The 21,834-nt window shown below is 55.5% G+C and overlaps 1 protein-coding gene across 2 annotated transcripts; it reads left to right on the forward strand.

The window, feature by feature from the left end:
- The first annotated feature begins 154 nt into the window (after positions 1-154).
- Positions 155-20,658, forward strand: ATP1A3 (ATPase Na+/K+ transporting subunit alpha 3). Of its 2 annotated transcripts, none has more exons than XM_036274860.1 (23): positions 155-277; positions 4,013-4,102; positions 4,201-4,260; positions 4,370-4,573; positions 5,647-5,760; positions 5,873-6,007; positions 6,337-6,454; positions 6,592-6,860; positions 9,326-9,524; positions 9,601-9,710; positions 9,791-9,925; positions 11,983-12,175; positions 12,428-12,603; positions 12,689-12,825; positions 13,125-13,275; positions 13,391-13,559; positions 16,643-16,797; positions 16,875-16,998; positions 17,782-17,927; positions 18,471-18,601; positions 18,978-19,079; positions 19,425-19,516; positions 19,822-20,214. In XM_036274860.1, the coding sequence occupies exons 1-23, from the start codon at positions 272-274 to the stop codon at positions 19,848-19,850; spliced, it is 3,045 nt and encodes a 1,014-aa protein (XP_036130753.1). In that variant the 5' UTR covers positions 155-271; the 3' UTR covers positions 19,851-20,214. The 2 variants fall into 2 exon arrangements, with proteins under 2 accessions (XP_036130753.1, XP_036130752.1); XM_036274859.1 differs by having other exon boundaries at positions 238-277; positions 3,974-4,102; positions 19,822-20,658.
- The last annotated feature ends 1,176 nt before the right edge of the window (positions 20,659-21,834 follow it).

Raw genomic sequence — 21,834 nt, forward strand, 5'->3', positions numbered from 1 at the left:
CAGTACCAGGGGCGGGGCCGCGGGCCGTCCATCAGGGAGGCGGCTCCCCTGATTGGCCGGCACCGGTCCCCCCCGCGGGCGCGGGCATATGAGACAGCGGAGGCGGCGGGCGCCGCAGACCCTGTGCTGAGGGCTGACCGCCGTCGGACGCGCGGACCGAGGCGCGGGCGCTGCAGAGGCCCCCAACCCGAGCCCGCGCCTGAGCCCACCCCGAGGGCCCTGCCCCGGCCCCCTCCCTGCCCGCCGGCCCCCGACCCCCGAAGCCGCCAAGATGGGGGTAGGTGCTGGGGCCGGCCGGTTGGTGTGTGTGTGCGACAAAATCCAGTGACATTGGGTGTCTGCGGGGGGTTGGGCTCCGGGACCCTTGTGCTTCGGGGCCAGGTCTGCGGGACCCCGTGAGCCCGCTGACCCGGCCCGCGTGTGTTGTGTCTCTGACTGAGCGTGTGCACGGGCCCTGGGTCGCAGGGGTCTGTGGCGCATGTCGGTGTGTCTTTGTGTGCCGGGTCCGCGGGGCACGGACCGGTCCGCCGCATCTCTGCCTGCCCTGATGCTGTGGCATGCTCAGTCGTGTGTGTGTGTGTGTGTGTGTGTGTGTGTGCATGTGCGCCCGTGTGAGCTCCTGGCTGTCAGGCCCTGGGAGCATCGTCTGCCCTGCGATTGTGTAGCTTGCGTTTTGTCTGTCTGCAACCATATCTGGGTGTGTCTACTAGCTGGTGTTTGTGTCTGGGGGTGTCGAAGCCCCTCTGCCTCCCTGGCCATGGAGACCAGATGACCTCTCTTTCTCCTTCCAGGCCTGGGGCAGGGTGGGGAGGGCTCTGCAGTGCAGTGTGTGAGGCCTGGGGCTGCAGTTTGTGTCCAGCCCCTAATTTGAGGGAGCAAACACTGGGTGCTGGGAGGAGCAGGAGAACCATGGCCGGGAGACTGAGTGTCTAGCTGAGGGCAAACGTTTGCAAATGCGTGGTGGAGGGGGTGGGTACCGTGCATGCCTGACTATGTCCTTGCCTCAGTGTCCGTGTGTCCTTGTCTGTCTGCGAGTCTCTCCAGCAGATGCGGCTTCCTTTCCTGGCTGACCACCTGATCCCCCCTGGAGCCTGGATTCCTCCCTGCGTGTCTGGGGCGGGGCCGCGGGGGAAGGAGGCGGGTGGGCTGGGCTGGGTGGGATGAAGAGAGAGGGTCTGGATGGGAGAGGCCATTGGAAAGGGAATACGAGGGATGGGGAGAAAGATGGCGGACGAAGGCGAAATGGCCCAGGGATGGAGGTGGGGAATGGAGTTTCAGATCTCTAGATTGGGGTGAGTGAGGGGGGATGGGGAGAAGAAATGGGCAGGGAGAGGACTAGATGAGAAGGGGGAGATGGGAGTCAGTGATGCTTCCAGGTAAGTGGGGTGGAGGGAGGGGAGGCCGTGGGCAGATGGAGAGGATGGAAGCTAAAGGCCTTAGAGAAGGAACTGTGGGGGAGGGGGGTAAGGGCGACTTAGGAAAAGAAGTGGGGACAAGAGAAGTGAGGTGCTTTAGATATGGGAAGCAGAGACAGAGAGACCGAGACATGCAAATATGGAGAGAAATGAAGAGACAGAGAGATGCTCTAAAAGAGACAAGGAGAAAGTGACACACAGGCGGAGAGACATGAGTAAGACACAGAGAGACAAAGAGAGAAACTGAGGCTGAGATGAGGTGACCCAAGGACAGACATTTGCTATCCAGACACAACCTGAGTCAGCATGAATGATGGGAAGAGGAGGCAGAGGTCAATAGGGGAGGTCAAGGGAGAGTTGCTCAGAGATGATGCCCTGAACACCCCGAGAGGGGGAGGGACAGGCTGGTCAAGGTACCGAGGCTGTGTGAGCTAAGGGTGCCAGGAGGAGGGGGACAGCACAGAAAATGGCAAGGAGCTGCATAGGCGGGCTGCAGCGACAGGCGTGCCCCCGCCCTCGGAGGTGCCCCCACCCCACAGTGCACCCATCCGGGCTGAGAAAGCCTTGGCTCCCTCTTCAACACATGGGAGCTTGTCCCCAGGGGAGTCTGGTTATGGCAAGGGCAGGCCAGAGCCAAGGTGTCCCAGCCTCCTCCTCCTTCAAACCAGGAGTCTAGGCCCCCAGCCCCCGCCTTCCTCAGACCAGGAGTCCAGGTCCCCCTCCTGGGCCTCACAGGGACCCAGGCATCAGCTCCCAGCCTCCCCTACGGCTTCAGGGTTGAGCAGCTGCTTTTCTTCCCGCTCCTGCCAGGCCCCCCTCTCTCCTTCCTGCCTCCCCCTTCATATCTCTACCTTGACCCCATGAGCTTATATCTTCACATCTCTCCATCCATGGGTCTACTTCTCTGCAGAGGCTGAGACCCCTCCTGGGACAGGGGATGGAGGAGTGTCCTCACTGTCCCCCAAGACTCTGTGCTTTCGTGTCAGACGCAGTGCTGCTGCAGGGCTGGCCCAGGGCCAAGCCTCTCTCCCACCCCCCTTCACTCTCTTAGAGGCTCCAGGCTGCAGCCCTTCCCAGTAGCCCTCCCAGCTCAGCCTCGGGTCTGGGGGCAGACAGCAGGCAGCTCAGCCCTCCGCAAGGTCACGAGGGGATTATCACTGAGCCTCGCTGAGCCTGGGATCCTGGCTTGGCCATGGGCCCACAGGATCTGTCAGCGGCCCTATACCAGCACCTGGCCTCTCCCCACTCCTCCTGTCACCGTCCCAGGACACTGCCTTCCTCATCTGCCACCAGACTGGAGATTCAGTCACTCCCCCTCACACTCATCCAGTCAAGCCAGGCCCAGGGCTTCTGCCTCTTGCTCTTCTGCACCTGAAATCCCAGCCAGCTCCCACCCTGTCCTCCAGAGACCTGACTGTGCCCACCCCCTGTTCCAACCTGTCCATGGCTCCCACCAGCCCTCCGGAGAGAGGCCAGGACCCACAGCTTGTCAAGCAGGGCCTTCAGGACTGGCTGTCTCCCAAGATTTGCTGAGTCCTCTGAGAGACAGACTGAGACATCCATGGGGCTGGGGAGTGAGGCCCAGGAAAAGAGACAGGTGGAGAAGACAGGGAGAGCAACAAACAGGAGAGCTGGAGCTGGAAGGACAGATGCCGAGATAGACGCAGAGACAGACAGACACCGGGCTAGAGAGAAAGATCACAGAGCGAGACCATGAGAGACAGACAGGCAGAGACACACCGAGCATCACAGAGAGGAGATAGCTTGAGAGATGAAGACAGAGACACAAGACAGAGTTAGGCAGTGATAAAGATAGAAGAAGACAGTCTGAGATCCCAACACACCAACTCGGAGGGAGATAGGAACCCCAAGAGACAGACTCAGCTGGCCTCAACAGAGATAGTTCAAGAGATGGAGACACACTGTATGAGAGACTGAGAGACATCAAAAGCCGGAAAGGGGAGGGAAACAAAAATCATAGGGAGACACACGCAGAGAGATCAGAGACAGAGAGAGGGAAAGACAGACAATTAAGTCATGAGGGACAGAGGTCAGGGGTAGAGATAGCCACAGAGATACAGAGATGGGGAGATGAAGAGATAGAAGGAGACAGAAACAGACAAAACAGAACAAAGCAGTGAGGCACAGAGACCCAGACGGATCAAGAGACAGACAGACAGACATAGTGAAAGACAGACACTTGGAAGGTTGGACAGGCCCAGAGAGGGGGAGAAAGACAGAAGAAGACACACAGAGATAAAAAGACACAGAGATAGAAGAGAGCGACCCATACACATGGGCACAGAAACAGAGAGAAGCACAGACTGACCCAGGTGGAGACCCTCAGGGACAGACACCCCGCGAGAATACATGGGGCCAGAGACGGTGAGGCCAGTTGGCAGAGATGAGACTCACGGGTTTGAGAGACCCCTAGAGCCAGAGGGAAACCCACTCAGAGACACAGACTGAGACCCCGAGCCAGCCCCCTGCCCAGGGACACGAGGCAGGCTGAGAGGGCTCGGAGGGCCGGTGTGCCCTGTAACCCTTCTCGCCCGCAGTCTGGTGGCTCTGACAGCTATCGTGTCGCCACCTCGCAGGATAAGAAAGATGACAAGAGCTCGCCTAAGAAGAGCAAGGCCGCCAAGGAGCGCCGGGACTTGGACGACCTCAAGAAGGAGGTGGCTATGGTAAGCCCCAACCTCAGCACCAGTGTCCCAGAGCGAGCCCTAGCCCACCCCTGGGGGCCTCGCCACTCACACGCCTCCCCCAAACCCCTGTTCCTCAGACAGAGCACAAGATGTCAGTGGAAGAGGTCTGCCGGAAATACAACACGGACTGTGTGCAGGTGCGGGGTGCGCTGGGGCTGGGGCTGGGGCTGGGTCCTGAGTGCTCGTGAGGTGTGGAGATGCCAGGGCTGCTCCGGGAAGGTTCTGTGTGAGTCCTGTGCCCCCCAGGGTCTGACCCACAGCAAAGCCCAGGAGATCCTGGCCCGGGACGGGCCTAACGCGCTCACGCCGCCACCCACCACCCCGGAGTGGGTCAAGTTCTGCCGCCAGCTCTTCGGGGGCTTCTCTATCCTGCTGTGGATCGGGGCCATCCTCTGCTTCCTGGCCTATGGCATCCAGGCGGGCACCGAGGATGATCCCTCTGGGGACAACGTGAGTGCCCCCCGTCTGCTCTGCACAAGGGCACGTCTCCCCGTCCCGTTAGACTTTCCGAAGCCCACTCCCCTCCTTCTTCTCGTCTAACTTTCACAGTCATCCCATGAAAGAACTGGAGAAGGTACAAGGAAAACTGAGGCTCAGACAGGCCAATGAACTTACCCCAGATCACACAGCAGGACATGTGAGCTGGGGCTCCATCCCAAGACTGTGTGATCTCAACAGCCTTGGGGACAGACACCACCAGGTGGTCGTGGCCTGAAAGACACCCAAAGAGAGAGTGTGCTCGTGTAGAGACCAGGCACACCCATCTATGGATCTGTCAGGACCCATCCACCAACCCAGGGGACACACACGCGGACATGGTCTCAACAGACGACATGCCCATAAACCCAGGCCCACACACGATTACATATAGATTTTTGCAGGCACACACACGCACATATGCACACATGTGCAGAGAGTCAGTGTAGCCACACTTGGAGACGGTCACACAGCCACCTAGTTCAGAGACACAGGTACGGACAGACAGACTGATGGAAAGACAGACACAGGAACTCAAACACACACAGTGGCAAGCAGACAAACATGAGAATCAAGAGAGACAATATTCTCAGAAATTAAAACCCAAACAGGAAGACAGACAGACAGACGGAGACAGAGATACACACACCGAGACTCAAACGCAAGCAGTCCCATAAATTTAAAGCCAGGCATGCAGACAGACAGACACACTGACTTAAACACAGACAGACCCATAGACAGACAAGAGCACACCCCCAGATTCTCTAACACAGGGAGACAGACAGACAGACAGATGCACAAAATAGATGGATGGACCCAGACACCCAAACACATCCATGCTCAGAAAGAGGGACTCAAGTACGGTTGGGCAAATAAACTCACAGGACAAGAGAGACTCAAACCACAGACTTTCAAATGCACGCAGCTCTGGGGTCAGGCACACAGTCACAGGCCCCCATTGATGCACAGCTCCCTTCCCAGATCCTCCAACTCAGGGTGGGCTGGGGAGCGGCTCGGAGCAGCCGTGACTCTGCATCTCCCCGCAGCTGTACCTGGGCATCGTGCTGGCGGCCGTGGTCATCATCACCGGCTGCTTCTCTTACTACCAGGAGGCCAAGAGCTCCAAGATCATGGAGTCCTTCAAGAACATGGTTCCCCAGGTGAGGGGTGCCCAGGAAGGGGCGGGAGGGGGTGTGGACAAGTGTGTGGGGACCATGCCACGTGACCCCAGGCAGAGAGAGTCCAGAGGTGACTCTTTTCTGTCCCACCCAGCAAGCCCTGGTGATCCGGGAAGGTGAGAAGATGCAGGTGAATGCCGAGGAGGTGGTGGTCGGGGACCTGGTGGAGATCAAGGGTGGAGACCGAGTCCCAGCAGACCTTCGGATTATCTCAGCCCATGGCTGCAAGGTGGGCCTGGGGCCTGGGGCCCAGCTCTGCCCTTCCTGGAGTGGCCCAGGAGTCCAGGCCCCCAGTTCCTTCCTCCTTCAGGCTCAGGTGTCCAGGCTGCTGTCCCCACCCCTCTGACCCATAGGTACCTCATACCTTAGCAGGAAGCCCCGTACCTTCCTCATCTACAGGAGCCCAACCTCTGGTCTTTCAAATACCACTCACCCACCCAGGCACCCAGGCTTCTAGCTGTGACTTCAAGAGACACAGGCTTCAGCCCCAGACTCCTCTGGACAAATGGCCCCTGATCCCAGGCCCGGGGCTAAGCCCTCTCTCTTCCGTACCCGCAGGTGGACAACTCCTCCCTGACCGGCGAATCAGAACCCCAGACCCGCTCTCCCGACTGCACACACGACAACCCCTTGGAGACTCGGAATATCACCTTCTTTTCCACCAACTGCGTGGAGGGTGAGGGGGGGTGTGGTGGTGGCACCAGCTTGGGGCTGGGCTGGTCAAGACAGAGGGACGTGCATGAGGGGCTCGGGTCCCTCTGAACTTCACTGAGCGTCTCCCCCACCTCAGCCTAACCCCCTCTGGCCCCACAGGCACAGCTCGGGGCGTGGTGGTGGCCACAGGGGACCGTACTGTCATGGGCCGCATCGCCACCCTGGCTTCAGGGCTGGAGGTGGGCAAGACCCCCATCGCCATCGAGATTGAGCACTTCATCCAGCTCATCACTGGTGTGGCCGTCTTCCTGGGGGTGTCCTTCTTCGTCCTCTCCCTCATCCTTGGATACAGCTGGCTTGAGGCGGTCATCTTCCTCATCGGCATCATCGTGGCCAATGTCCCGGAGGGCCTGCTGGCCACTGTTACTGTAAGGCCCGGACCTTTACAGTGGGTCTGGGGGAGGAAGAGCTGGGGCCAGACCCCTGGGTCTGAGGCAGGAGAGCGCTGGGGGCCAGACTTCTGAGTCCTGGGAGAGAGGGGGACGGAGGTTCAGGCCCCAGGTCTGAGGAGGAGGGGCTGGGGTGTGGATTCCAATGTTCTCGATAAGGGCAACTTGGGTATTAGGGGTTGAGCCTCCTAGATCTTGAATGAGGAAAGTCCTGGGACCTGATCAGAGATCCTCATTAACAAAACAAACAAAATCTTGGGAAACACTGCGAGGCATAAAGAGCTAACAAGCCTATCACTTTTCTTTTTTTTTTTTTTTTTTTTTTTGTTGTTGTTGTTCAGGTAGAGTGGGAGAGAGAGGAACAGAGAGAGAGAGAAACATCGATGTGAAAGGAACACATCAAGTGGTTGCCACCCGCTCAACCGACCAGGGCCGGGGACAAACTGCAACCGAGGTACGCGCCCTTAGCGGGAACCGAACCCGGGTCTCTCAGGACCACAGGCTGACGCTCTAACCGCTGAGCCAAACCGGCCAGGGCAAGCCTATCACTTTTCAAAGTTAACTTACAAATTTAAGAAGTATACCATAGTGGTTCAAAAATCTAAAGAATACATTAAAAAAGTTTATTTTTTTTTCTTTATTGATTTTAAAGAGAGAGAAAGGGAGCAGGAGAGAGAGATGGAAACATTGATTGGCCGCCTCCTGCATGTCCCCACTGGGGATTTGGCCCACAACCTGGGCATATGCCCTGACTGGGAATAGAACCAGCGACCTTTTGGTGCATGGATCAATGCTCAACCACTGAGCCACACCGCCGGGCTACATTAAAATAATATAAAATAGCCCTGGCCGGTTTGGCTCAGCGGTTAGAGCGTCAGCCTGCGGTCCAGAGAGACCCGGGTTCGGTTCCCGCTAAGGGCATGTACCTTGGTTGCAGTTTGTCCCCGGCCCTGGTTGGTCGTGTGGGTGGCAACCACTCGATGTGTCCCTTTCACGTCGATGTTTCTCTCTCTCTCTCTCTTCCTCCCCACTCTATCTGAACAAAATATCGAAAAATGGCCTCCGGTGAGGATGAAATAAATAAATAAATAAATAAATAAATAAATAAATAAATAAATAAATAAATAAATAAATAAAAATAGTTTAAAATAAAAGAACAGTCCTCTTTCTACAGCCCAGCTCCAGCCCTCTTTGCTCCTCCCCGGAGGTGTGGGCACGTTGCAGTGTGTTAGTAAGTTTTCACGCACATAGAAGGAACTGTGCTAGGAATGCTAGTCTGCCCCTGATCATTTACTTGTATCAGCAGGCAAAGGTTCTATTCTAGCATATTCAAAGCTACTCTAGGTCAAAGGCTTTTCATTGACATGTAATATACACACACAGTGTTGCACATACGTATGTACAGCCTGAGAGTCTGGGCTAAACAAAACACACCCATGTCAGCTGCATCAGGCTCAGGTTCCCCAGAAACCTCAAGACCTCATTCAGCCCCCACCCCAACCCAAGGGAACCCCGACATGGGCCCTGCTGAAGCGTAGGTTTCCTGCTTCATATCAGTTGGAGTAATTCAGTGCGAACTCTAATTTCTGGTTCTTTTTGCGGAACCTCGTGTTTTTGAACTTCATCCCTGCAGTCCTGCAGCAGTAACTTGCTCTTTTTGGTTGCTGTATAGCATTCCATCTTAGTACACAATCTATTTATCCCTTCTGCTGTTGGTGTACATGTGGGTTGTTTTCATTTTGAAACTTATAAACGCTGCTGCTATGAACATTCCAGTGCATGTCTTTTTAAAAATATTTTTATTGCCCTGGCTGGTTTGGCTCAGTGGTTGGAGCGTCGGCCTGCGGTCCAGAGAGACCCGGGTTCGGTTTCCACTAAGGGCACGTACCTCAGTTGCAATTTGTCCCTAGCCCTGGTTGGGTCGTGTGGGTGGCAACCACTCGATGTGTCCCTTTCACATTGATGTTTCTCTCTCTCCTTCCCACTCTATCTGAACAAAAAATGGAAAAATGTTCTCGGGTGAGGATTAAAAATATATGTATATATATATATTTTTTTATTGATATTTAGAGAGAGAGAAAAGGAGAGGGAGAGAAAGAGAGAGAGAAAAACATAGATTGCTGCCTACAGCACGCCCCCTCCTGGGGATCGAGCCCACAAATAGGGCATGTGCCCTGACTGGGAATTAAACTGGCAAACTTTTGGTGTACAGGACGACGCCCAACCAAATGAGCCACACCGGCCAGGACCAGTACATGTCTTTTGAGACACATTTTTCTGTTGGTTTGTGCCTTGGGATGGACTTGCTGGGTAACACCGTTCTGTCTTGCAAGCTACCCAGAATTCTCCCTGGGCCAGGCAGTTGGGTAGTTGGCACTCATGTTGCTGGTCCAACCCTGCCGCTTGGTTCTGCCTGTAACTTGCCTGTCCTTGTGTGTCCACAGGTGTGTCTGACACTGACTGCCAAGCGCATGGCACGGAAGAACTGCCTTGTGAAAAACCTGGAGGCTGTAGAGACCCTGGGCTCCACATCCACCATCTGCTCAGACAAGACAGGGACCCTCACCCAGAACCGCATGACGGTTGCCCACATGTGGTTCGACAACCAGATCCACGAGGCCGACACCACTGAGGACCAGTCAGGTGAGGGGGGGCCCAGGTGGGGATCGAGGGGGCCTGGCCCCAAGATGTCCCCAGCTGTGACACATGCCTCCTCCAGGGACCTCGTTTGACAAGAGCTCGCACACCTGGGTGGCCCTGTCCCATATCGCTGGACTCTGCAATCGGGCAGTCTTCAAAGGTGGTCAGGACAACATCCCTGTGCTCAAGGTGGGTCCGGCCACCTGCCTGGCCTTGGCCCTGCCCATGCCCACCCCTGCTGCTCTGCCCTGACAGCCCTCTCTCCCCAGAGGGATGTGGCCGGTGATGCCTCTGAGTCGGCCCTGCTGAAGTGCATTGAGTTGTCCTCCGGCTCTGTGAAGCTGATGCGGGAACGTAACAAGAAAGTGGCTGAGATCCCTTTTAACTCCACCAACAAATACCAGGTACTCGGGGCTCTCCGTGGGAGCCAGTCTGGACCTCACTTTCTCTGCGATACCTTCGCAGCCAGCTCCACCCCACCGCCTCCTGCTTCTTGCAGGTTACTAACCTTCGCCGAGGTCGGTTTCCCCATCCACCCAGCGGGGAGAGGAACAGAGCTGAGTGAGAGCAAGGTTTCTGCTGGGGCAGGAAGCAGAGGAGTAAAGATCTTCCTGCAGTAGAGAGTGGGAACCAGCCAGGGATCTCTTTCACTCATTCAACAATTTTCTTTTTAAGCAGCCACCGTGTGTCAGGCACGTGGTTAGGTGCTGGGGATATATAAACACAATGAGTGAGTCCCTCTTGTGGAACTTACACTCTGGTGCTAAAAAGCAGATGATGACAAAGTCACAAGGAAATATGGAATATATCTGCCAGTCATTGTGCTGAGGGTGGGAGCCAGGGGAAGTGTTCCAGGCGGTTGGCACAGTACGTGCAAAGGCCCTGAGGCAGGAGTGTGTTGATGTGTTTTAACAAGAGCCAGGAAGCCAGTGTGGCACAGCAGTAAGCCAGCAAGGGAGCTGAGGGCAGTGGATGCTGGGCCAGGTCCCGTCAGGCCTTCTGGGCTGTGGAGAGCACTTGGGTATGACTCAGGGGGACATGAGCCATGGGAGGGCTCTAAGCAGAGGAGAGATGGGACCCGACTCACATTATTAAGCAGCTTTAGTGAAATATAATTCACATGCCACAGATCTCCCATTTGGAGTGCATCATCCAATAGTTTCTGTATATTCACGGATATGTGCAGTCATTACACAGCCAATTTCCACACATTTTTCTCACCTCAAAAAGAAACCCCACATTTCTTTTTCCTTTTTCTTTTAAAAAAGTTTATTTTCTTTAGTGATTTGAGAGAGAGAGGAAGGGAGAGGGAAAGAGAGATGGAAACATCAATGAGAGAGAACATCGATTGGCCACCTCCTGCATGCCCCCCACTGGGGATCGGGCCCACAACTTGGGCATGTGTCCTGACCGGGAATCGAACTGGCGACCTCTTGGAGCATGGGTGGATGCTCAACCACTGAGCCCCACCGGCCGGGTAAACCCCACATTTCTTAGCTATTGCCCCCAACCTTCCCCATCTCTCCGAGCTCTAGGCAACCACTAATCTACCTTCTGTCTCTCTGGATTTGCCTGTTCGGACTTTTCACATAAATGGGAACCTACAATATGTAGCCTTTTGTATCTGGCTTCTTTCACTCAGCATGATGTTTTCAAGGTTTATCCATGTTGTAGCAGGGATCAGTGTCTCATTCCCTTTTATGGCCGAATAATCTTCCATTGTGTGGATAGACCACAGTTTGTTCACTCCTATTGGCTACTGTGAGCAACGCTGCTGTGGACATTCACGTGACACGTGTTTGTGTGGGTGTCGTTTGCATGTCTCTTGCGGGTATACCTAGGAATGGCTGGGTCATATAGTAACTCTACATTAACCTTTTGGGGAGCTGCCAGACTGGTTTCCAAGTGGCTGCAGCATTTGTCACTGACGCACAGTGTTTAAAGGATCCTCTTGGCTGCTGTGGGGAGGAAGTGCTATGGGGCAGGGAAGGCCGAAACGGGGGTTCGGTGTGGAGGCCGCTGCGGTGTGCCATGGGAGAGGTGGTGGTGGCCGACAGGGGCCCTGGAGGTGGGAGGTGAGAGAACAGAATCTGGCTGTATTTCAGAGGTGAGCTGACCAGATTTGGCGATGGGTCAGATGCGGGATGAGGAGAGTCTGGGGAGGCAAAGGGCAGGGAGAGAGGCACATGACCTAAGAACAGGCCATATTTCTGTGAGAAACATAGAAGGGCAGAATTATCTGTGGGACAGAGAGACAGAAACGGGCAGGGGTGAACAGAGATCTCTGCAAGAGTTTGAGAAAGAGATATCTCTCAGGCAGAGATTTAGACAGCGCCCTCTGGGGGAGCTGTCTGTCCTGGCACCCATGGCTCTGGGTGGGGCTGGGCGTCCTCTCCCTGTCGGGTGCAGCCTCCAGGTCCCTGTGAGGCTCAGGCACACCCACCTTCTGCTCTGTCCACAGCTCTCCATCCATGAGACCGAGGACCCCAATGACAACCGGTACCTGCTGGTAATGAAGGGCGCCCCCGAGCGCATCCTGGACCGCTGCTCCACCATCCTGCTGCAGGGCAAGGAGCAGCCGCTGGATGAGGAGATGAAGGAAGCCTTCCAGAACGCCTACCTGGAGCTTGGTGGCCTGGGCGAGCGTGTGCTGGGTGTGCAGCATGGGTGGGACCGAATTGGGGAGGGACGGGGTCATCTCCCGGGGTAAGGAGGCGGGTGACGCTGCCCAGAGCTGGCTCAGAAGAGGGTCTCCCAGAATGCACTGGGAATGAATGAAGGGATGAATGAGTAACGAGAGAGGATGGCATCTTTAGGAAATGAGTGTTGGCTGACTGGCCCACCGGGAGATGCTGGGACTGGAAAGCCAGAAGCCGTGGGGCAGGAGACACCGTCTCTGCCACCAGGTTTCTGCCATTACTACCTGCCTGAGGAGCAGTTCCCCAAGGGCTTTGCCTTCGACTGTGACGACGTGAACTTCACCACAGACAACCTCTGCTTTGTGGGCCTCATGTCCATGATTGACCCGCCCCGGGCGGCTGTCCCCGATGCGGTGGGCAAGTGCCGCAGCGCAGGCATCAAGGTGTGGCCTGGGACCGCTGGGGGGACGGGGCCAGCACCCCAGGGGCCAGTTCAGAGGCCGGACCATCCCCAAACAATGCCCGCAGGTCATCATGGTCACGGGCGATCACCCCATCACCGCAAAAGCCATTGCCAAGGGTGTGGGCATCATCTCTGAGGGCAACGAGACTGTGGAGGACATCGCCGCCCGGCTCAACATCCCAGTCAGCCAGGTCAACCCCCGGTGAGCGCCCCCCGCCGGTCAGCCTTCTCCCCCAGAGGGCAGCGGGCTCCCCTTCCCTCTGGGCCTCCTCTGTTGACTCAGCGCCGGGTCTTGTTCCTCCTCCAAGCGTGAGGACTGGCAGGCTGGTATAGGTCCACATCCCAGCTTTGCCACTCCTGAGCTGTGTGACCTTGATCGAGCCTCAGCTTCAGAGCATGGTCTTCTGCCTCTCCGGTCTGTGGTTCTGGCCTGCCTGGCTCTCTGTCCATCCATCACTGCACCACTCCCCACACGTCCTGACCACTCTTGGCTCTTCCCAGGGACGCCAAGGCCTGTGTGATCCACGGCACCGACCTCAAGGACTTCACCTCCGAGCAAATTGACGAGATCCTGCAGAACCACACCGAGATCGTCTTTGCCCGCACGTCCCCGCAGCAGAAGCTCATCATCGTGGAGGGCTGTCAGAGACAGGTGGGCTGCGGCTGGGGTCCCTCACAGGGCGGGGCCAGGGCCTGGACTCCTGGGCCCTGAGAAGAGGGGGCTGGGGCCAGGCCTCCGCTGTCCTCCTCACCCTCTCTCCCTGCAGGGCGCAATCGTGGCTGTGACTGGGGATGGTGTGAACGACTCCCCGGCTCTGAAGAAGGCTGACATCGGGGTGGCCATGGGCATCGCTGGCTCTGATGTCTCCAAGCAGGCAGCAGACATGATCCTGCTGGATGACAACTTTGCCTCCATCGTCACGGGTGTGGAGGAGGGTGAGTGGCCAGGTGGCGCTGGAGACTGGGTCCCTGCATGAGGCTGGGGAAGGGGAATAGGCCGGTGCTGCAGGATGCGGGTGGGGAGACCCCAGAATCCCACTGGGCCTCTGGATCCTGAGCTTCTCCTTTTCAGTCTCCCTCCCCCAGGGGTTGGGAGCCTCCTGGGGGCAGGACCCAGCGCAGGGCTAGTCTAGACAGCAGATTCCGGAGCATTTTAAAATACTTGCAAGGCCCTGGCCAGTTTGGCTCAGCGGTTGGAGCGTCGGCCTGTGGACCAGAGAGTCCCAGGTTTGGTTCCCGCTAGGGGCACGTACCAAAAATAAATAAATAAATAAAATAAAATACTTGCAAGTGCCACCAGGGGAACAGAGGGTCCCTTAGGAAGCCCCTCACCCAGCCTGGGTCAGGGTCTAGGAAGCTTCTCAGGACTATGTAGGTGTTTTCACGTAGGTAGTGCAGGAAGGGAGTTGCTGGCAGAGGAAGCTGGGGGTGTGAGGCGGGGACCGCTGGGAGCCCAGGCCACAGACGGGGCTTGTTCACGCGGGGTTTTTTTAAAGATTTTTAATTGATTTTTAGAGAGACAGAAAGGGAGAGGGAGAGAGAGGGAGAAACATCATGGGTGTGAGAGCAACATCTATCGGCTGCCTCCTGCACGCCCCCTACCGGGGATCCCGCCTGCAACCTGGGCATGTGCCCTGGGTGGGAACTGAACCGCCGACTTTTCAGTGCACTGGATGGCACCCATCCAACTGAGCCACGCCGGCCGGGGCTGGGACTTGTTCACATTTAATCTTATTCTGATCATCAGAGTAATCCATGATAATTACATAAAATGTAGAAAAGCATGACGGAGAAAATTGAAATCACTCGTAACTCACCATCCGGGAATAATCACTGTGCCGTGGTGCACTTTCTTCCCGTTTCTCCCTCCCGGTCTGAAATGTCCCTAGTGTAAAAAATAATGTGCAAGAGAGAATTCAGACAGGAAAGCAGCCTACAGTGGCAAATTAAATGTCCTTTCTTGTCTCCTCCCTCCCAGAGGACACCACGGTTAACCCTTTGTCGTCCCCCTCCCCGCCCAGGCACCTATGCGTATGCAGTGTACACACTCACAGACACACGTGTTCATGCCTTCCAAGCACTTACCGGGATCCCACCTTGTGCATCACTCAGGGTGCTGGAGATGCAGTTGTGAGCAGAGCAGACAGGGTCCCTTCCCTCAAGGATCTGGGAGAGACAGCCTTAAGTTCACAAACAAATAAATACATAATTACAAATTCCGACAAGTGCTACCAAAACAAGCAGGGTGCTATGACAGATAATAATGGGGTTCCTCTGCCTAGAGAGGGTGGACAAGGAAGGCCTCTCTGGAGTGACAAAAACAAAGTTTAACTTCCGGGAGGGGCAGTTCCAGGTATACCCCAAAGCACAGTGAAAGTCTTAGGGAGCCCGCTGTCACCATAGCGCAGCTCAGACAGTTACAGTTCATGCTTCAACTCCCCTCCCCCACTACACAGCTGGATCATGTTCAAGCACATTTAAGTCATCATTTCATCCATAAATATTTAAAGATGAGATACCACTAGTTTGTGGAGAGCTGTGCATGCATTCGAGGAAAAGGAATAGCAGGTGTGAACACGTAAGCGTCTTATTTTTACACAAAGGTGATCAAACCATCCATACCTGTGTGCAGTCTGCTTTCCTGTTCCTTCTTTTTCTTTTTCTTGTTTTTTAATTATTATTATTATTTTCTTTGTTTTAAATCCTCACCCAAGGATATTTTTACATTTATCTTCAGACAGAGCAGGAGGAAGAGAGAGAGAGAAACATCGATGTGAGGAAGACAGATCAAGTGGCTGCCACCCACACAACCCCAACTGGGTTGAGGACAAACTGCAACCCAGATACGTGCCCTTAGCGGGAACCAAACCCTGATCTCTCCCGTCCGTGGGTTGGTGCTCTAACCGCTGAGCCAAACCAGCCAGGGCTATTCCTCTTCCTTCTTAACAATATATCTTGTTGCTCATGTCTCTCAGCATATGAGAGAAGGTGGAAGGAGGGGCTGGCTGGAGTCATCTTTAGTTTCCTTGTACATTATACACAGTGTACTGATTGAGTTTTTATTGGGCTATGACATTTGTACAGTAAGGCGTGCAGCTCGATGACTTTTACACATGTACACATGCATGCAACCACCAGACCCTGATTGAGAAGCATTTCCAGCCCCCAATTAGGGTTTCATCATGTCCCCTCCAGAAATAACCACTATCTTGACTTTTTTTTTTTAATCCTCACCCGAGGACATTTTTCCATTTTTTATTCAGACAGAGCGGGAGGGGGAGAGAGAGAGAGAGAGAAACATCGATATAAAAGGGACACATCGAGTGGTTGCCACCTGCACGACCCAACCAGGGCTGGGGACAAATCACAACCGAAGTACATGCCTTTAGTGGGAACCAAACCCAGGTCTCTCTGGACCACAGGCCGACGCTCTAACCGCTGAGCCAAACCGGCCAGGGCCACTATCCTGACTTTTGACACCATAGATCACTTTCAAATCTTATCTAAATGGAATCATGCAATATGAATGCTTTGGTGTCTAGCTTTTTCACTCAGTGTACCATCTGTGAGATTCACCCACGGAGTTGGGTGTGACATAGCGGGATCCTTTCCCTTGCTGAGTCCTATTCCATCGTATGGATGGACCAGTTTGTTTATCCACTCCCCTGCTGATGGACATGGGGGTCGGTTCTGGCTTTTGCTATCGTGACTAACGCTGTGATGAGCATTCACACTTGCTTTTTGGTGAACAGAAGCACTGGTTTCTGTTGGGTATAAACCTAGGAGCAGGATTACTGGGTCAATAGGGAACGGGATGTTTTACTTTAATAGAAATTGGCGAACAATCTTCCACAGCGGTTGTGTTTCAAGAATGGTTGAACAGGGGTGACACAGTTGGACGTTTGTGTGGACGGGTGAGGAGATGGATTAGAAAGGGCACGGGGACTGGGCAGGGAAGGGGCAGAGAGAATAAGATGCCCTGTGTGAGCACCTGAGGTCTGGACCTGTCCCTGCCACAGGCCGCCTGATCTTTGACAACCTGAAGAAGTCCATCGCCTACACCCTGACCAGCAACATCCCTGAGATCACACCCTTCCTGCTGTTCATCATGGCCAACATCCCGCTGCCCCTGGGCACCATTACCATCCTCTGCATCGACCTGGGCACTGACATGGTGAGCCCCCAGCCACTCCCAGGGCCCTGGAGGGCAGGGTCCCTCACTCCCCGGCTCACCGGGCTTCTCCTGCCCAGGTCCCCGCCATCTCATTGGCATACGAGGCTGCTGAGAGTGACATCATGAAGAGACAGCCCAGGAATCCACGCACTGACAAGCTGGTTAACGAGAGGCTCATCAGCATGGCCTACGGGCAGATTGGTGAGGATCTGGGGACCCTGTCTTGACTGTGGCAAGATGCCCAGGACCTAGAGCAGTGCCTCGCCCACTGTGCGCCCCAGAAACCTTGTGCTGAATGAAAGGAGTACAAGTAGGACTTGGTGTTGGAGGTTTGGAAGGAGTAGCTTACAGATGGGCGGGGCCGGCACAGGTGGAGGACAGGCCTGCAGGGGGGTGCACCTGGGGAACACGTGGAACACTGAGTGGCAGATCCGGGTTGGCCCCAGGCTGACCACTCCAGAGCCTGTGATGGGAAGGATAAGATCAGCTGGTGAGCTCTGTGGGAGCAGGAGTGAACCCCTTCACATTCCTGTCTGCCTCCTCCTCAACCTGCTGCTGGAAGTGATGTGTGCTGAGCCTTAGAGGTGCTGAGCTCCCCGTCACTGGGAGTGTCCTAGTAAGCAGAGGCTTTGTGGTGGTGATCAGAAGCCTGGGGAGGTCATTCCTGAATCTGGGGGTTCCTCAGACTCATGCCCAAAGGTCCTTGGGGATATCCTGATGTCCAGGTGGCCTGGGTCAGGTGGGAAGGAGCCATGAGGTTTCCATCTGGGGAGAGAGAACCTGCTCCCCGAGGCTTCCGTCCTGGGACCCACCTCAGGCGCTCGCCACTGGACTGCCCTCTGGCGGCCCAGCCCCGGATGTTCAGCAAGAGGATTGAGGTGACCCACCCTCTTCCTGGTGGGGGCTCAAGGGGCCCCAGAGGTGCAGGGGGCTGGCTGCCGGCTGCCAGCGACGCTTCTCCTCATCTCCCTTCTCTCCTCCCAGGAATGATCCAGGCTCTCGGTGGCTTCTTCTCCTACTTTGTGATCCTGGCAGAAAATGGTTTCTTGCCCGGCAACCTGGTGGGCATCCGGTTGAGCTGGGATGACCGCACTATCAATGACCTTGAGGACAGTTATGGGCAGCAGTGGGTGAGTGGGGCTGGGCCCCACAGCATGGAAGGGGCTCCCCGTCAGTGTCCCCCAGGCAAGCGCCCTGCTTCCCGTGATGGCCCTTCTGCCCCAGGGTCCACATCAAGACCCTCCCTGGGCTTGCGGGGCCTCCTGGTGCTCTAGGTCCAGCCTGTTGTGGGCCTGGTGTCCACTGGCCGCGCTCTCTGCCCTGCCCCGTGAGTCACCTTCACTGCCTTCTTCCTTGTCTCAGTCTGTCCCTTCAAAGTTCACTGGTGTCTGTTCCCTCAGGAGCCCATGGGGTCCTTGACCTCCTCCCACTCCCCTCCAAACCAGGGATGGTCCTGGACCCTGACTGAAGACTGAGGTCCCCATTCACCTCTCCTTCCTATACTTCCCTGACTCTTCCCAAGGGGCTATGAGCCTAAGATGGGAGACATTTCTGAGGCCCCGGGGGACCCCATCGGGACACAGCCCCTGCTTCGCCCGGGGTGCAGACCAGGAGCCTGGGCCCGGCTGCAGCCACACTGACCGCCGTCTGCACACTGGTCATGGCTCTTGCAGACGTACGAGCAGAGGAAAGTGGTGGAGTTCACCTGCCACACGGCCTTCTTTGTGAGCATCGTGGTCGTCCAGTGGGCAGACCTGATCATCTGCAAGACCCGCAGGAACTCGGTCTTCCAGCAGGGCATGAAGTGAGGGCTGCGCGGGCGCGAGGCTGCTCTCCCCGGCACTGTCCCGTGTTTGCCTCTGGGTTGATTTTGTCTCCAGTGACCACGTCTGTCTTGGATTCTCTGTCTCGTGTGTGTGTGTGTGTGTGTGTGTGTGTGTGTGTGTGTGTGAGATTGGGTCACTCTCTGGATCTGCTTACCTTTGCACACCCCTGCCTGCCTTGTGTCTGTCGCTGTTTATCTTCCATTATCGCCATCTGCCTGGATCTGTCTCTGCCTCTCTGTCTCTGTCTCCATGGGTCCCTGTGTCTGTCGCCCCTGCCCCCACGGTCTGCCTTGGGTGTGCCTCTGTCTCTGGGTGGGTGTGGCTGCCTGGGTCCAGCCCTGCCTGTGCCTCCAGGAACAAGATCCTGATCTTCGGCCTGTTTGAGGAGACGGCCCTGGCTGCCTTCCTGTCCTACTGCCCCGGCATGGACGTAGCGCTCCGCATGTACCCTCTCAAGTGAGTAACCCTCCCGCTCCCACGACCCCCTGCCGGCTTCAGGAGCCTTCCCAGTGGGACATCTTTACAGGCCCCACCTCTCCTGCTGTCCCTTGGAACCCCCTTCTGTGTGTCCCCCACTGCAGTCCCTGTTCTGATGCCGCCAAGCCTCTCCCGTCCCCTGTGGGACATCATCAGAGTGGGTGCTCTGAAGACCCCGCCCACAGCCGTGGCCAAGGCACCCCTTACTTGTGGGCAGGAGGGATCAAGGGAGAACCCACCTCAGTGTGGCCCCTCCCCTGGGACTCTGCCAACTGTCCCCATTTGGGCTCCACACTGACACCTCCTGTTGTCCCATCTCCACAGGCCCAGCTGGTGGTTCTGTGCCTTCCCCTACAGCTTCCTCATCTTCGTCTATGACGAAATTCGCAAACTCATCCTGCGCAGGAACCCTGGGGGTGAGGGGCTAACGGGGCAGAGGGACTGGGCAGAGAGGGCTGGGGGACAGGCAGGCGCTGCGGGGGCGGGGTGGGGAAGCACCCTGATGGCTTGTCTGACGCTAACTCACTCTGTCTTTCCACCTCCCTTCTGTGTCCTCTCTCCCTTCCCTTGCCAACTCCTTTCCCTCCCTGTCTCTCTGGGGCTCCTCTCTGTCTTTCCATGTGTGTCTCTCCTTTTTGGTTTATTTCTGTGTTGCACGCGTGCTCTCTCTGTGTGTGTGTCTCTCCATGCCTGTCTCTCTGTCTGTTTCTTTTCTCTCCAGGTTGGGTGGAGAAGGAAACCTACTACTGACCTCAACCCCACCACCTCACCTGTCTCTTCCCTGCCCCCGAAGCCCAGGACAGCCCCCTCCAGTTCCCCCCCATTTTGTATTCTCGGGGGAGGGGCCTTCTCTCCCGGTGGCCCCCACCTTGGCCCCACCACCTCAAAGTATCTCCCGCTCCCTCCCCCCAACCCTCCCCCTGGCTGGCTTCTCTCCCCACCCCCTGCCCCCGCCTCTCCTCTCTTTTCTGTGTCTCTGTTCCTCTCCCTCTCCTCACCCCTACCTCCCAGCGCCCTCCCTGTGTTCTTTTTTACTCCCCCTCAACATCCCCAACCCCGGCTGATGCCATCTCTGGTTCTGGACAATTATCAAATATATCAGTGGGGAGAGAGACGCGGTGTGTGTGTGCTTTCTGGACTGGAGGTGGGGGCGGGATGTGCCCCTGTGCTGGCGGGGGGTCACGCCATGCCAGGCGTATGGCCTGGCCCCAGGGTCATCGAATCAAGGAGTTTTCGGTGGAACTAAAGTTACAGTGAAAGCAGCTTGAATTCCAGGCAATGGGATTACGGGATCAGACTCAGACTCGTGATCCTCTCCTGTTGGAGTAGGACCCAGAGGCATGTCAGCGACACCATGATGGTGGTTCAGTGAGCATCCACTCTGTTCTGCCCTCTGCTAAGCACTCTATGTGTATAAACTCATTTAATCCTCACAGGCATGAGGCCCAGAGAGGGAGAGTGACTTGCTTAAGGTCACACAGCTGAGAGGTGACAAATTTGGGATTTGTAGAAGCGGTCCAAGCTCTAAGTCACTGTGCTATTTTCTCTTTTTTATTCTCACCCAAGGATATTTTTCCATTTATCTTCAGATAGAGTGGGAAGGAAGGAGAGAGAGAGAGAGAGAGAGAGAGACATCAATGTATCTCACATAGATTGGTTGCCTCCTGCATGACTCCGACCAGAGCCAGGGATGAACTGCAACCCAGGTACGTGCTCTTGACCGGAATCAAACCCGCAACTTTTGGGTCTGTAGGCTGACTCTCTAACCACTGAGCCACACCAGCCAGGGCATCTCTCTCTTTTTAAAAACTGATACTAGAGCCTGGCCAGTGTGGCTCAGTGGCTGAGTGTCGACCCATGCACCAAGAAGTCGCCAGTTCGAATCCTGATCAGGGCACATGCCCATGTTGTGGGCCCGATCCCCAGTGTGGGGCATGCAGGAGGCAGCCAATCGATGTTCTCTCATCGATGTCTCTATCTCTCTCTCCCTCTCCCTTCCTCTCTCTCTCTAAAAGCAATAAAGAAAAAAATTGTTTAACTCTTACTAGAGAAAGGAATGGGGAGGAGAAAGAAATATTGATGTGAGAGAGAAACATCGATCAGCTGCCTCCCTCAGGTGCCCCAACCAGGGATGGAATCTGCATCCTGGGTATGAGCCCTGTCCAGGAATCGAACCTGCCACCTTTTGGTGCATGAGACAAAGCTCCAACCAACTCAGCCACCCAGCCAGGGCTCTCTCTCTCTTTATTGAGATAAACTTTCATAGAGTGAAGTACACAAATCTTAAAAGCACAGCTCAACAATTTAAAAAATTACATCCACCCTGGCCTGGTGGCTCAATTGGTTGGAGCATTGTCTCGTGCACCAAAAGATGGCAGATTCGATTCCCAGTCAGGGCACATGACCGGGTTTTGGGTACTATCCCTGGTCCAGGTGTGTGTAGGAGGCAACTCATCCATGTTTCTCTTTTACATAGATGTTTCTCCCTCTCCCTCTAAAATCAATAAATAATAATAATAATAATAATAATGATAATAATAATAATAATAATAAATTACATCTGCCCAGATCAAGGTATAGAACATTTCCACCCACCCAGGAGGTTCCTTTGTGCCCCTTTCCCATCAGCCCCCCCTCCAAAGGCAACCACTGATCTGATTTTTGTCACCATCCTTTAGTTGTACCTGTTCTTAGACTTTGTATAAAGGAAACCTTATGGCATGTTGTCTCATGT

Source organism: Molossus molossus, unplaced genomic scaffold, assembly GCF_014108415.1.
Source record: "Molossus molossus isolate mMolMol1 unplaced genomic scaffold, mMolMol1.p scaffold_m16_p_21, whole genome shotgun sequence".
Lineage (NCBI taxonomy): Eukaryota > Metazoa > Chordata > Mammalia > Chiroptera > Molossidae > Molossus > Molossus molossus.

Coding starts and splice junctions, on each gene's coding strand:
- ATP1A3 (XM_036274859.1), top strand. Junction 4,574..5,646: donor ATGATCCCTCTGGGGACAAC/GTGAGTGCCCCC, acceptor ATCTCCCCGCAG/CTGTACCTGGGCATCGTGCT. Junction 12,176..12,427: donor CCTGGGCGAGCGTGTGCTGG/GTGTGCAGCATG, acceptor CTCTGCCACCAG/GTTTCTGCCATTACTACCTG.